We start from the raw sequence: 15,633 nt of genomic DNA, 5'->3' as shown, positions 1-15,633 counted from the left end.
GGACCGCTGAGAGGGACTGGACAGAATTCCAGGGGAGGGGAGGAAGGGGCCTGCTTGAAAACAAGAGAGGAGCCGTGAGTGGGTAGGGAGAGGGTGGCCCTTTGTGAAGACGGGTCCCGTTTAGACGGGGCAAGTGGGAGGTGTGGAGAGTTAGGGACGTGGGTGGTCCCAGCAGGGCTGAGGGCTGGACCAGGAGAGGGTCCAGGAGCTACCCGGTCACGCCCGACAGGTGGGGATGGACGCAGATGCAGCGAGTGGGGTGGGACCCAGCGAGGCAGGGTCCTCGCAGTGATGGGGGGCCTGACGCGGGGGAGTGGAGGAGATGGACAGTCATCTCGGGGACGTCCCCTCGGGGATGCAGGAGTCATGGTCGGAACCGAGGGAGGAGGGGCGGGGCAATGGTTCCAAGCCGCAGTGGGCGCGCGAGGAGCCGGTCACAGATGTGACGGCCGCCGAGTCAGACAACGGAGGCGGGGCTGGCGGAACGAGCTGCAGTACATGCCCCCTAATCGACACGGAGAATAAGGTCTCTGAGCAGCACAATTCTGCCTTTGCCGTTGGAGCGCGCAGGAACACGGAAACTGCATCGCTTGCTCTCGTCCTCCGAAAAACGGATCATTTTGACGCCGCGAAAGCTTGGTGGTCACGGGAGCGATGCCGGCCGGCGCCGAAAGCGTGGCTGCTTTGCTTGCAGCCAGGGTCACCTGCTGTGTCTTCTGATTACAGCTGTGCTGCCGTTCGTTCAAGCCTGCGTGTTTATTTTAAGAATTCTTTCAACCCGCAAATTAAGAGTATCTCGTGAGCCGGCGTTCCTGTTGGGGTGTAACTGCCTCTGAAAGGTTGTTCGCGTCGCTGGTCTGCTTCAGCCTCCTCCTATCTCCTCCTCTCCTAGGAAACCAGAACCTCTTCAGAGAGCATCATTTCCGTCCCTGCCTCCAGCACCTCAGGGTCTCCGAGCCGCGTGATTTATGTAAGTTGGATTCTCTCTGTGGAGAGCGGGGAGGGGCCCCGGGGCCTGGGGTCGTCACTGAGTGTGCCCTCGGAGCGGGGGGCCGGGGCCGGCACCCCCCGCCGGAGGCCGCGGGAGAGATGGTGCAGACCGCGAGGCTGGGTCGGAGCCTCCAGCGCGGATGTGCTGCGTGACCACGGCTGCCCCGTGACGTGGCGACAGGTGCGCAGAGAGGTGTGCTCGCAGCCGTGGTTACAGAGGTGTCGGTGAGCCACATCCCCACCGCCAGGACTCACCTGCGTGAATAACACTCGGGCACGTGTCACAAATAGCGGTGCAGATCTGTGCCCGCCGCTGTGGAAAGCTCCTAATGGGTTTTTAGAAGAAGCATGTGAAGGGTAGTATATGTTATGTGATCCCATTTTCGTTTGTGTGTGCGCGTACTTGTGTGCATATGTGTGTACAGGTGTGTGCGTGCGTGTGCGCGTATGTGTGTACGCATATGTGTACACGTGCACGTGTGTGTGCGTGCGTGTGTATTATGGGTAATGGGCATTTGTGTGTGTATGTGTGTACGTGCACATACGAGTCTAAAAATGATTGGGAACGTTTTAACGAACAGTTAATAACAGTTACCTCTGGGTGGTGTGGGATTAGAAACGGAAGGTGATTGCTGTCATTATTTGCTAGTTTACTTGTCTAAGTGGCGAACTTCATTGTCTGGGAAAGAGCCTGTGCCGGGTGAGGGAGGGGAAGGGGGCGAGCCCTGGGCTGGGTGTCTTGGCCCAACTGCACACCCGAAGGACAGCCGGTGACTTGGGACAAGTCGCCTCTCTCATCCCCCCACCCCCCGCCACCCGGCCAGGGCCTCATTTTTCTCTCACACGATGGAGACGGGTTTCGCGCTTCTCAGCACTGCTCTTCACTCCCCAGACTCTCGTTCTAGTTGGGCTAGGGCCGTTCCTGACCCTGATTCCGACGGGTGATGATAACAAGGGTTCCAGTCCGGAGGGTAAATTGCAGGATGACCCTTTGCAGACGCACACCCCGAGGCTCGGAAAGGCAGCATGAAGTCACCAGGCAGCTGTGTGCCCTTGGGCGAGATGCTGGCCTCTCTGAGCCTCTGGGAGCTCACCTGCAGCTGGGGACTCACAGGGCCCGCTGCCCAGGGCCCCTGAGGTACTGAGTGGGAGGCCCCGGGCACAGCCCCGAGCCCAGGGCGAGGACAGGAAACGCTCGCTCGCTGGGATCACTGTTATGACATCTGTGCTCGTTTGCCGGGGCCACCTTAAAGTACCGCAGACCAGGGGGCTTCAACCACAGAAATGTATCTTCTCACCGTACTGGAGGCTGGGAGCCTCGGGTCAAGGCGTCTGGAGGGCTGGTTCCCTCCGAGGCCTCCTCTCCTGGACGTGCAGACGGCCGTCTCCTCCGTGTGTCCTCACGTGGTCGTCCCTCTGTGTGCGTCTGTGTCCTGATCTCCTCTTCTCAGAAGCACACCAGGCGTACTGGATCGGGTCCCACCCTAATGACCCCTTTTTACCTTAATCACCGCTTTAAAGGCCCATATCACCAAATGTAGTCACTTCTGTGGTGCTGGGGGCTAGTGGTTCAGCGTAGAAATTTGGGGGGACACGATTTAGCCCCTAATACCATCATCATCATGAGTAATAATAATCATGACTGTTATTATTCGGATGAGATCGTATTTGTGAAGCACTCGGCACGCGGCCAGGCCTGGTCGTGTCCTCGGGCTGCAGCTCAGAGAGGTGCAGAAGCTAGTCTGTGTCACAGCCTCCGAGCCATGGAGCCACCATCCAGGGACCTGCATCCATTTCTAACACACGGACTCCCAGCACCACGGCCAGCGCCCAGCCGGGAAACGTCCCACCCTGGCCGTCCCTCCCAAGCCAGGGCTGGTATCAGCCCCGGTCGGCAGGGCACATCCATGCAGCTCCTTCACCGAGGAGACGAGAGTCTGGTCAAGCTTGCCCTTCTTATCTCAGGCTCAGCCCCTGCTCTTCCTTCCGTCTCCCTGTTGGTATCTCCTGTCACCCCACTGTGCACCCGACCACGCTCAGGACCTCAGGACGGTGGTCCCAATCCATGCACCAGCTCAGCGTGCTTAAAAGGATGCCAGCCGCCTGGGACCCGCCTGCTGTGGGGTGGTGGTTCTCAAATGCAGCCTCCTCTCCCTCCCTGTCCCTCCTGCCCATCAGGAAGAGATCAGTTCCCCGCGATGTCCCCGTGTGCAGGAATGGCAGGGAATTTATCATGGGATGTGGCTACCGTCTCCCACACGGGCTGTGGGCTCCTGGCGGGCAGGGGCCGTGCCTCACTCACCTTAGTATCTGGGATAAAACATGCACACAGTAGGCGCTCAGTAAATTGTGGGGTTTTAAAAGTAATCTTTTCACTGCCTTTCTACCAGCCAGAGTAGCCACTGTTAATATTTTGAAGTATGCCCTTTAGGTCTCTTCTTCTCTGTGTGCGTGTATTTTTTTTTTTAACAGAACGAGGTCACATGGTCACATTGGCTATATTGTTTTGTAACCTTTCTTCACCGTGGCAATAAAGCAGTGAGTCGGCATAGCACAAAAGCAGCATCATTAGATTATATCATCGGTAGGATTATATTATAGCCATAGCATCATATAAGGTCATATCGTATTATTATTTGTTATGCTGGATACAGTGTAGGAGAGAAGAAAGCTAAGGGAAAACACTTGTACATACACACACTCCAGTGGCCTTCCGCCAATTAGACAACATAGCCCACTGTCATGGCAACGCCCCAGGACTTGGATGCAAGGAAATGCATCTGTGAGCCCCGCTGGGCAGGACAAATGCTGAGGAACCTGGAGCACAGCCACCTAGCCGCCAGCTGGGGGCGGGCACAGGCTTCTTTCTGAGCAGGGTCGTGTTGGGGGCACTTGGCGTCGTTGGGCTGCCTCCCTGATCCCCGCTGTCAGGGCAAGGCGGGCACTGCTGACTGTGCACCTGGGGCTGAGAGAGCCAGCGGGCACTGAGTGCTGTGATCATAGCAGGACAGAGGTGGGTGGGCGGACACAGCCTGCACGGTGACCTGTGAATGCCGGCCTCTCCCAGCCCCACGGCAGCATCGCCCTTTATATCGAGCTGTGTTGATGGTCACGAAATCCAGCAGATGGACAAGGCCCAGGTGGTATTCCCATTTTCAGGGGGAGACAAAGACCCAGAGAGCCCAGCCTGCTTTGGCAAACGCGCAATCGATTTTAGCTCAATTCGGCATGCCTGCCCCGAGGACCTGTGCCGTGTCAAGCATGGAGTTAGGGAGAGGGACTCCATGGTGAATCAGGGTCCCGAACCCCCAGGAGCCACCAGCCTTAGGAGAAAAGGGGACAGACGCGCCAACAAAATCAGCACCTTTACTCACAGGAGAAAACCATCCACCTCCGGTGGCGGAGGGGAAGCATGCTGAATCTGGAAGGACCAGAGGATGAGCCGGGCAAAGAGGCCTGGGAAGGGCATTTCGGGGGGAGGGAACAGCATGTACCAAGCCCTCAAGTAACCGAAAGTGGGGTCTGGCTGCTCGCCGCTCAAAAGCCAATAAAGAGGCAAGGCTGGTGGAAAGGAAACTTTGCTTTATTTTGGATGCCGGCAACCAGGGCGAGGTAGAGGAGGGCGGACTCCTGTCCAAAGGCTGACTCCCCCCGCTGTCAATCACTGGGCAAGAGCTTTTTTTTTTTTTTTTTGCGGTACGCGGGCCTCTCACCGCTGTGGCCTCTCCCGCTGCGGAGCACAGGCTCCGGACGCGCAGGCTTAGCGGCCATGGCTCACGGGCCCAGCCGCTCCGCGGCATGTGGGATCTTCCCGGACCGGGGCGCGAACCCGCGTCCCCTGCATCGGCAGGCGGACTCTCAACCGCTGTGCCACCAGGGAAGCCCGGGCAAGAGCTTTTATAGACGGAGGGAAGGGGCTACATGCAGAAACTGCACAGGCAGCTCTGACAGTCATCTTGAAATTGGACATCAGCGGTCTGACCAGCGTCATCTTGATGGTTTTAAGTACAGTTAGTCTTCAGTTCCAGCGTCAGTTTGTTCCCATTTCCTTGAGGCCAATTCTTGGAATTGTGGCCACTTATGTCATGGCTACAGTCTGCTCATCATGTTGTTAACTTCTTCCACCTGGTAGAGGTTTCAGTATCTATAAGGCAGCTCCCGGGATACGGCTCAGAATATTATCTGTAGCCCTTAAGGAGGAACTAAAGGTCTTTGACTTTGCTTAATGATTAAACTATTATTATTTGGTCTCCTTTGACTGTTTTCCTTTGTTTCTGCATCTTCTCACTTCTCTGATTAAACTTATTCTTTGGCTGAAGTTTTCCTACAGACAAAAGGCAGGCAGAGGACATGGGTGGAAGCACCATAGGGTCCTGCTCCGTTTCACTCAGGCTCTGGATGTTCTGGAAACTGTAAGGGGTTGAGCGTGACAAGGGGCATATGGGTGGGGGAGTGAGAGGCTTGGATGAGCCAGATACACAAGGGCCAGATCCCCAGGGGCCTGAGTTCAGATTTCCCCGGAAGGCAGAGAGGAGCAGCTCAAAAAATGCTGATCTGGCCACACCACAGTTACAGACGACAGACTCAGGGTTTGAACTCAGGTCTTCTGAACGTTGCCCAGGGTTCCCAAGGGAATCGCCAGAGATCTGAGACATCAGGTGTTCACTCTCTCAACCTACGTCACAGGCGGCAGGGATCGCCCCTAGCGTACCCAACGACTCATGCGAGCCTTGGAGTTGGTGGTCAGGGAAGTCTTCCTGGAGGAGGTGGGCTGCCGGACTTCAGAGGAGAAAGGAAAGCTGGAGGGTGGAGGCTGAGCCTGGCACGCTGGGGGAACAGGGAGGAGACACCTTATGATGAATGGGCTGGAAACATCAGGGCCAAGTTTGGAAACTGCAGTGAGCGCTGTGTCACCATCCCGGAAGGGGCTGCCGGAGGATGTGAGCTGGAGGACGACGGGGTGCAGCTGGAGTTTGAGCGACGTGGCCGTGGCGGAGAGGAGAGCCGCCATGGCGGGGAACATGGCTCTGGACTCAGCCTGCGTCTCTTCCCTGGCTGTGTGACTCTGGGCAAGTTACCTGGCCTCTCTGGGCTCCGGTTCTTCCTCTGTGAAGAGGAGGTCCTGTGAGTGCCCCCTTCGTGGGCTCAGCCCAGTGCTGTCCAGGGTGGAGGGTGTAGTGTCACGCTGCTGTTGGTGGTGTTTGTTAGAAGAATTGCTGGCAGGACAGCCCCCCAGAGGCTGTGGCTGGATAGGGACGCGGGCAGTGAGGGCCTTGACCAGAGCCGCCTGGGTCTGTGAAGGGGCAGAGAGGAGGGCGGGGGCTGCGCTGACCTGGCCGGGGGCACCGAGGGGGTCCAGGGTTGAGATGAGGGTTCCTGCTGGGTTTGGGAGTCGAGCCGAGCCAACGGGGACAGCCCGAGTGGCCAGCTTTGCCTGTGGCTGGCAATGCCAGGCTGAGATTCATCCTCAGAGGAGACCCGGGGGAAGGAGGTGACTGGTGTGTCAGCTCCAGGAGGGACGGGAGCCTGGGCATCCGCCGCCCCAGGAACTGGCTCGTGCTGGGAGCAGGCTGGAGACTCACGTCCTCTCTTCCGTTGGGCTCGTGGGCTGTAAACATGCCGTCGGCACTGGAGGGGTGCTGCAGGGACACGGGGACTGAGACCGGTGTTTGGGGGGGAACCTCGGCCCTGCTGTGAGAGCCAGGCTGAGGCGGCCACCCCGCTCCAAGGCCTGCCCGGTCAGTCACGCGCCCCCGGGCAGCCCCCGGAGCCCGGAAGAGGGGCCGGCGGGCGGCGCAGGGGAGGCCGGGCCCAACCGCAGGGGGGCGAGCACCCAGGTGGACCTCACCTAAGCAGATGTGGTGGCTCCAGGTGCATCACCATAAGTGAGCACCTCTGCAGTGACCTTGCTGAGGTCACACAGCTGGCCGGCAAACCGCAGGCGGTTGGCTGCGCATTTGAAGCGCTCCAAGGCCCGGCCGGAGTGTATGCGTGTGAGCGGCTGGGTAGGGAGGTGTGTACGTGTGTACTAGTTTGGGTGGGTGAGGTTGTGTGTGTGCCAGTGAGCGTGTGGAGGCGTGTCGGTGTCTCCCCTCCACAGTTGTAGGCGGGCACGTTCCCTGTGTGCGTGCATACGTACGCATCTGCGCGCATACGTATATTGTGCGTGTGGGTCTGCATGTACGTGTTGGGTGTTTGCGTGTGTTTAAATGCACGTATGTACATCTTTTACGTATGTGTGTATTTTATGTGTGCACACGTGTGTGTGCGTTGCGTGCATACAGGTATACTACGTGCGTGTGCGTGTATGCATGCGTCCGTGTGCGCGTTTGTATGCATGTCTACGTGTGTGTGTTTTCTGTGCCCGCGTGCACGTTATTTGTGTGTGTGCAGGTCTTTGTGTTTGTATGCATGCATCCAAGTGTGTATTTGTGTGCATGCATGCATATATGTGTGTTTTCAGTGCCCGCACACGTGTATTTGTTGACACGTACGTGTGTGTGTGTGTATGCAAGCGTAGATGTGTGTGTGTGTGGCTGTGTGTGTATTTAGACCACGGGCTGAGTTCTCACCGTCTGCGGGACGCAGGCCCGCGGGCCACGAGGCTTCCCCACGCCTTTGGCCCTCGGCTCCGTTTCGCTCAGACCCGCCTCTACCGTGGCTGCCGAGCAACCACGCCTCCGCGTGTGGGTCTGACCACCCCCTCGGCTCTTTCCTTCCCCTCGCAGGCCAAGCTGGGTGATGAGATCCTTGACTACAGAGACCTGGCCGCTCTCCCTAAGAACAAGGCCATCTACAACATCGACCGCCCCGACATGATCTCCTACTCGCCCTTCATCAGCCACTCGGTGGCGGACAGGCAGAGCTGCAGCGAGGTACGGCCCTGCCCGGCCCGGGGCCGGCCTGCGGGGCGTGGCACGCATAGCCGGTCCCCTTGGCGTCCGTCCTCACGGCCGTCCGGCGGCCTCAGCCTCCTTCACCCCCTCAGATAACCCGCGCCTCCTCTTTAAAGAATTCCCAGTGTGCTCTGGCCCCAGACTGCCCCTCGCAGACACACTGACGGAGAGGGTCTGGACAGGCCCCCTCGGCGGGCGCAGAAAGCAGGAATCTCGCTGGCGATCGGGAAAGTGACGGGAGCAAAGCGAGAGTCTCTTTATTTTCTTAAGTTGGGCTGATGTACGTCGTCGGGAAGCGCATCCTGTTCCCTTGTCCAGAACGCTCCAGGCCACGCTCCGGCTCTCCCAGCCCTGGCCCGCTCCTCCGTCCCGTGAACTCCCCGAGCTGGCTTGACCCCTGGTTGAACCACAGACGACTTCTTCCCCGCTGTCCCGAGGGCAGTGTCCTTTGCCGGGCCTTCCCAATCACGGCTGCTGCTCTCCATTTAACCTGGAATTTGCTGATGAGGTCGCTTTTCCTTTTTGAGACTTCAGTGTGACCGGGCCATGGGGGTGCCTGGGACGGAGAGGAGGCGTGTTTGGCCAGCTGTCGGCCGCGTCTGTGCGCCGGTCGCGTGCGGTGGCCCGGCATGGGCGCCGCACTCTGAGTCTCCCCGGGCGTAGCCGAGGCTCCGGGGCGCCGGGCTCGATGGCGTCGTGCGGGCAAGCCCAGCCTGGCGGACGCCCGCTGTGGTCCAGCAGCTGGCGCAGGTGCAGGGCGTGAGGGCAGGGCGGGGACAGCCCAGGGGTCCGGAGGCTCACAGCACACTCACCGGTCCTGCTGCAGGGGCTAGTCCTTGTCGCCGATAGCACGGTCGTCACCCGTTTCTCAGGCCCGCTCTCACTCTGCGCTGACCCTGGGCTTTTCCGTCACTCCACTTCCTGCGGCCCGGCACTTTGGGAATGACCGTCCCGGGGTGTAGATGAGAAGACGAGGGTGAGGGAGAACGAGTTGGGCCCAGGACCGTGCTGCTCACGGGGGCAGGGCTGGGGCTCGGGCCCTCGTGGCTGACCTTGGTCACCGCTGCCTCCGTGCCGGCCGCGGCCATTGCCCAGAGCGAGGTATTGGGGTTCTGTCCCTCCTCCATCGCGTGGGACCTCGAGGCCTCTGCCCTCCGCGGGCCCTGCCATGCCCCGGCTGGGAGGCTGCTCAGAGGTGTTCTCTGTGGGAGCCCTTCTGTGGGTAAATGGCGGAGTGGGCCACAGAACGTGGGTCAGTGCGCTGAGCTGAGCAAACACTGGCCTCGGGGCCTGACCGCTTCCCCTGCTTCTCTGGAGCTGCAGCCTTCCAGCAGTTCATCCGAGTGTGGGAAGCTAGCAGAGGGCAGGGCAGTGGGCTGGAAGCGCAGAGACCTGCCAGGCTTTCTGAGCCTCAGTCTCCCCTTCGATGAAATGGGAAGATTGGGAAACACTTTCCCCTTGCCGTGCTAACGGTACGAGAAAACGTCCCCAGTCGCCAGGGCTCCTCCTCGGAAACTCTCCACAGCGTCTTCCTACCTGTCCAGGAGAGGGGGAGACAGGTGGGCTTTCCTGCCTGGAAGCCCCGTTTCCAGAGCCCGTTTGCCACGCGCTCCCTCCCCAAGTCCTGGTAACGCGTCTGTAGGTGGCAGGTGGTGCTCAACTGCTCCAGCGGGGCGTGCCTGGCCGGGGAGGCCGGCCACCGCTCCCCGGGGCCCCGATGACCCCCCCCCCACCCCGCACACCGGTCCTCAGCCCGAGGCTCCGAGTCACGCTTCCTTTCTCTGGGCCCCTTTGCTCTCTTCTGAAGAAACCCGAGGGAGATGGGCTCGCAGGGCGTGGCCACCCAACGCCCGGAACCAACAGTCTTCCCTTCGGAAATGGGTCCTCGTGGGGGAGAGGCAGGGCGGGGGCGGGCCAGGATGAGACAAGGTCCAGGCTCATCCGCAGAGAGCGCCGTCCTGGGGGCCTTTTCCTCGGGTGCCATTGACTGTATGTCTCCAAAAAGGAGGTTTTGGAACGTGTGTTGGGTCTCGCGCTGGGGTTCCCTCCCGTGTGGAGGAGGGTCCGTGGTGCAGATGAGCCTGGGCCGGGGCGCTCTCCTCCCCGAGTGACCGCCAGGCGCCGGGCCTAACGGGTAACTCTGTGTTGTGTCCACAGTCCCCTCGGCTGCTCTCGCCAACGCCGCCTGAGGTAACCCCCCCGGCCCACCCCGTTTGCTCATGGCGCTGCCGCCGGATGGTAAAGATAACCGCCCGAGGCTCCCCTGGAGGGTCTCCCAGGCCCTTGACTGTGGCATCGGGCCGTGACCCTCTGAGGCTGGGGCATCCTGCTCGGCGTTGGTTATTTTTATAATCATATCTCATCTGCATGCTTCCCTTGCGTCTGCCGGCCCTGCGATACGGACCCCTGGGACACCTGTGTCTGGCCTGAGGTCTGGGTCATGGCTTCCTTTAGAGAAAAAGTCCAGGGCCTGGGTTAGCCTGGGCCGCCTCATACGCCTCCAAGTGGGACTTATGGAAGTATCTTGGGCCCTCGAGGATAAATGTGCTGAAAGCATTTCCCTATCAAATAGCGTGGATTAGCAGCCCCCCGCTCTTTGTTCTTGTTTCTCAAAACTGATCCGCGACATAGACGGCCACCAATCAGACTGCAGTCTGCATGGGCATCAGACCTTGGGGCCAGGAACGTGACAGCCAAAGCCTGCACGTGGGCAGCTGGCACCGAGCTGCCACGCCCACATGTGGCCGCGAGCCCCGGGCACAGTGCAGGCGAGAAGACAGGACATCCGTATGGTGTAAACTGGCCATCGGGGCTGTGCAGAGGATGCCTGACTAGACTGCAGGGCTGTAGCCAGACCAGGGGAGAGAGTGTGCCCGTGGCCGGATGGGCCAGGCCAGGGGGGCTCGGGGTGAAGCATGGGCAGGGCCCGGCAGGTGTGCTCCCAGCACGAGGGCTGCCTGAGCGGAGCGTGCAGGTGGGCACACGGGCAAGCTTTAAGGACAGTGGCTCCGTGGGTTCTGCTAAAGAGCAAGCCCTAGGAGGCGGGCGGTCAGCTTGGAAGGGCGTGGGAGCCGTGAGCGCCAGACCCAGACTCTTCCATTACTCATCCCACGCCAGCCTGGAGGGGCAAAGCGGCAGCGTCCACCCCACGGCAGGGCGCTGGCCCGTGTCGCGACTCAGGCCAACGTGCCGAGCTGTGGCAGGCGGGCGGTCTGCTCTGCCCCCCTGCCGTGGTGTCACGCCATCTCACGCCACCTGTCACCTGCCCTGACCACTCCAGACAGTGGCCACATCCTGCTTGAATGGAGTCTGCGTTGTCAGTGCTTGTGGGTCTGACTCAGCTGGGCTTCTGGGCCGGGGCCGGGGGGCTTCTTCTTACTGCCCGCACCTGGGGAGCCCCCATCAAGGCCGGGGGGAATACGGAATCTCAGTGGTTCTCAAACTGTGTTCCAAGGGACCCTGGGTGCCGGGAAGGATGGGGCAAGAGGGGAGCTGAAAGACACAGGTGGATGCAGGTGCCTCTGCCTCCTCTGTGGGAGCCCCAGCTACAAGGAGGGGCTGCTGGAGGCGTGGACAGGACCCTGCCCTCCAGTACCTGGCAGGCACGGGGACGATGCCAGGCCCAGGGAAGTGTTGGCACCAAGGCCAGCCCCCCATCTGGCCCTTCAGATGTGCCCTGGCAGGTGGGGGCACTGCGCCCGGGGGCCGTGTTGAGGCAGCCTCTTGGGTCAGGAGAGCAAACGCCGAGTGGAGGGCGGAGGGGTGGGTGGATAGGGGCGGGCAGTGCTCTCGGCTCCAGGGTTCACCAGGCTGTCTTCTCCCAGGGGGATCAGGATGACCGCTCCTACAAGCAGTGCCGGACCTCCAGCCCGAGCTCCACCGGGTCGGTCAGCCTCGGCCGTTACACCCCGACGTCGCGGTCGCCCCAACACTACAGCCATCCAGGTACATGCCCCCCGCGGCCTCTTTTACCCCCGTGAAGCCATGCTTCTTGTGGCTTTTCCTCTTATGACCCTGTCTCTTACTTGAGCACCTGGACAAACGACCAGCAGGGCGTGGGATTGCTAGTGGGTGATGGAGAGCCCGTCCTTTGAATGAAGGAAAAGGCCCCCTCGTGCCGGGCCGGGGAGGTTCAGTGCAGAGGCAGCCGGTTACCCCGTTGGTTAGAGGGGCCGTCCTGTGAAACACACAAGGCAGCACTGAGCACGTAGAATCCAGCTAATGTGTCAGTAGCAAGAGACGTCAGGAAGGTAAAACAGCACAAAGGGCAGGAGACCAGAAGTCACTTAGTTCCAAGCTCGCGTGGTTCTGGGAAGGTTTGAACTGTGAAGACAAGATCAACGAGCAAAAACTAGAGTCAGCGTATGCATTGACGCTTCACTGGTAGCTGGGTTAGTGACCCCAAAGACAGCTGTCCCCGTGGAAAAATTTGCAAGGGGCCACTGCCAGCCTCCTCCCAGTGGGGAGAAGCCCGAGGAGGGTCCTCTACCCCATCCCACCTCATCCCCTGCCTGGCGCCCAGCTATGTATTCCATTCCTTTCCCTTTTAAAAATCCGCATTGCCCTCAGTGTGTCCAAGCCACAGGGACTCCACACAGAGGCTGCTTCTTGAGGGATTTTTCCAAGCGTCTCCTCCTCAGATAGCTGTTGCATGGCTCCATCCTCACCTCCATGGGCTCAACTCTGATTTTTGCAGCCCTTGTGGAAAAATCAAAACTCATTCATTTGCAAAGTTATTTTCATGGACTCCCTGCAATGTGCCTGGTAACATCCTGCTCAGTAGATGTTTGGAAAGTGGGTGAGTGAGTGAATGAATGAGTGAGTGAGTGAATGAGTGAGTGAGTGACCAGGCGAGCAGGTGAGTCCAGGAGAAGGGCTGTCAGCCTCTGCTGACCCCTGCCCACCGTATTTGGGTCTTGTAGCCTTGTTGATGGTGCCTGGTCAGGTGGTCACCCCAGAGCTAAGACCCAAATCTCTCCTGGGCAAGGCCGGGGTACCTGTCAGGTGACAGATCACTCCCTGGTCTGGCCAGCTGCCCTCCACCTGGGCCCTGGATCCCAAGGAGCCCCCTAAGTGGGGCAGTGGGCAGGGCTCAGGGGCCAGCAGCTCCCACCCAGCAGGCCTGGGGGTGCTGCCACCCTGACCCCAGAGGGCAGGGCTTCCTCACGCGAAACCCGGGGCAGACTGGCCCAAAGTGTACTTGGCGGCCACCCTTCGGGTGCCTCAGAAAGGTGTGCATTCTTCGAGAGAGGAAGCAAAAATGTTCCTAGCACAGCGGGGCCTCAGAATATTTTGCGGCTTTGTGGCCACGAGCGCAGGGCCGACTCTCACTTGCTCTCTGTTGCCCGCAGCTGGTACTGTGAGTGTTGGTACCAGTAGCTGCCTGTCCCTGTCCCAACACCCAAGCCCTACATCCGTGTTCAGACATCATTACATCCCCTACTTCCGAGGTAAGGCGCGCAGGGCTGTGGGCCGTGGTGCAGGGCCGGCCGTGCGTCTGTGTCCCGCTGCCCCGTGTCTGACGCATGGCTTCCCCGAGCCCATGTCTCTCGCCCGTGCTCCCCGCTTTGTGTCTGTGTGTCCAGCTCTGTCGGTGTGTACACGTTCCCAGGAGGTAACTTGTGTCAGGGAGCAAGCGGCAAGGCAGGAAGAGGGGTCTAGGACCCATCCGGCGCCCACCCTCGGGCTGGTGCCCAGAGCCTTTCCCTCAGTCATCTCCTTTTCTTTCCCTGCCATCAGCTCGGCAGGCGCGGGGACCGCTAGCCGTGCTTATCGGGGGCAAACGCTAAGGCACGGAGGGTGGAGACGTCCACGACCTCAGCCCCCGGTGGCCAGGCAGGAGGCACAGCCCGCACGGCTGCAACCCCTCCCAGGGCGCAGACCTACCTGCCTTTCCCCACTCCTGCCCGGGCACGCGTGTGTGAATCACACCAGGAGAAGAACCAGTTCCTCTTCAGTCCGTATACTACGGACTGAATTATGTCCCCCCCAAATTCATATGTTGAAGTCCCACCCGCCAGTATGACTGCATTTGGAGAAGGGGTCTTTAGGAGGTTTTTAGGGTTACATGAGGTCATACAGGTGGGGCCCTAATCTGATAGCGTGGGTGGCATTTACGAAGAGGAACAGACGCTCCCTCTGCACGCGCTCAGAGGAAAGGCCACGTGAGGACAGAGCAGTTGTCTTCAGCCAAGAAGAGAGGCCTCACCCAGAACCAAGCCTTGCCAGACCTTGATCTGGGACTTCCAGCCTCCGCAGCTGTGAGAAATGAATGTCTGCTGTGTAAGCCACCAGCTGTGGTCTTTTGTTATGCAGCCCTAGCTGATTACTACACCATGAAAACACTCCCAGGGCACGAGAGGAGCAACAACGATCTCTTGCTGATTCCCCCAGACGCGTGTTAAGGTCCCCGTTCCTTACAGTTGCTGAGTGGTGAAAGTTTCAAGAGAATCTTCTGTCCCCAAGGGACCAAGGGACGACAGCTCAGCTGGATCAGTCCATCCTTGGATGGTCACCCGGCAGGGCTCCCTGGAACTTGGACGGTTCTCATGTGCGTCACCGTCACCTGTTTGCGTGACTCCGTCAGCCTAACTGAGAAGAGAACCCCTGGTCATCGGGCTGCCTTCCTCTCCTCTTCGTGGACCTATCCCCACAGCTCATGGCCTCTTCTGGACGAACTGACTCTTCCTAGAAGCAGCAAAGCCCCAAATCCTGTGAGCGGGAGAGCAGCCCACAGGGCCTCTTGCACATCCGCGTGGCACGAGGGTGTCGTGTGGCCGGGGCGTGCCCTCACCCAGAGGTGGACAGAAGACTCGCTGCAAACTGGAGTGAATTTGACATTTAGGCAAGTCACAGCAGGTCACCCAAGGAGATGCCTCTTCTCCCTTCGCTTGAAGGTCAGGAGAGCGCACGGTGCTGCTCCTGCCTGACGTGGCCCCGCTTTGGGGTCCCTGGCAGAGGTGCGGCCCAGAGGCGAGGCCAGACAGCAGGGCCCTTGCCCTCTTGGCTGCTCTGGCCTCGCGCCCCGGGCAGCCCCCTGTGGGCTGGGCTGGCTGCCTGGGGGCGGCTTTGCCTAGATCCGTCCAGGCGGGGGCAGGAGCCAGAGCAGACCCGGTGAGGGCCCCTCCTCTGGCCCCTCCGAGCCTCTACCTCAAGTTCTTACTGCATCAGGCTGAGGAAAAGCCAGGATGGGGCCTCAGCCAAGGACGGGCCCCCTGGGCAGCTGCCCCCGGCCTGCAGCACCGCATCCTCAGCCACGTGAGAGAGGGCCAGGGAGGGAGGCCGAGGGAAGGGCAGCCCACTCACCTCAGGTAGGAGCAACGAGGCCCTTCCTTCCATCCTGTGCTGGGGGCAGGCGGGGCGGGCAGGCCCCCACCCCACCGCCCACAAAAATGTGGTTTAGAAACCACATTTCTAAATGTCACAGCCCTGCCAATGGTGTCCCTGAGGTCAGGGGGCACGGTGCCCTGCAGTCTGCTCCGGGTGGGCACTGGCCCCGCGGTGGGCAGGGCTCTGCCCCGCTTCCCTCCTGGCTGCTTCGGCCCCCAGTTCTCTTTTTTTTTTTAACATCTTTATTGGAGTATAATTGCTTTACAATGGTGTGTTAGTTTCTGCTTTACAACAAAGTGAATCAGCTATACATATACATATGTCCCCATATCTCTTCCCTCTTGCGTCTCCCTCCCTCCAACCCTCCCTATCCCACCCCTCTAGGTGGTCACAAAGCACCTAGCTGATCTCCCTGTGC

General features: G+C 60.0%; 1 protein-coding gene across 19 annotated transcripts in view; it reads left to right on the top strand.

Annotated features, from left to right (window-relative positions):
- ABLIM2 (actin binding LIM protein family member 2) overlaps positions 1-15,633 on the top strand; it is a 75,052-nt gene that overhangs the window by 11,164 nt on the left and 48,255 nt on the right. For 12 of the 19 annotated variants that reach the window (XR_008617939.1, XR_008617938.1, XR_008617936.1 and 9 more), the window contains exons 3-6: positions 893-970; positions 7,719-7,865; positions 11,711-11,831; positions 13,238-13,336. Coding sequence is in view for 3 of the 19 variants with exons in the window: in XM_055086234.1 (XP_054942209.1) it covers positions 893-970; positions 7,719-7,865; positions 11,711-11,831; positions 13,238-13,336 (445 nt within the window). In the remaining 16 variants the exon portion in view is untranslated. The remainder of the gene's footprint in view (positions 1-892; positions 971-7,718; positions 7,866-11,710; positions 11,832-13,237; positions 13,337-15,633) is intronic. The other 7 variants (XR_008617935.1, XR_008617942.1, XR_008617941.1 and 4 more) reach the window with 1 other exon arrangement.

The sequence above is a fragment of the Physeter macrocephalus genome, chromosome 7 (genome assembly GCF_002837175.3).
Source record: "Physeter macrocephalus isolate SW-GA chromosome 7, ASM283717v5, whole genome shotgun sequence".
NCBI classification, from domain to species: Eukaryota; Metazoa; Chordata; class Mammalia; order Artiodactyla; family Physeteridae; genus Physeter; species Physeter macrocephalus.
This window is presented reverse-complemented; position numbering and strand designations above follow the sequence as displayed.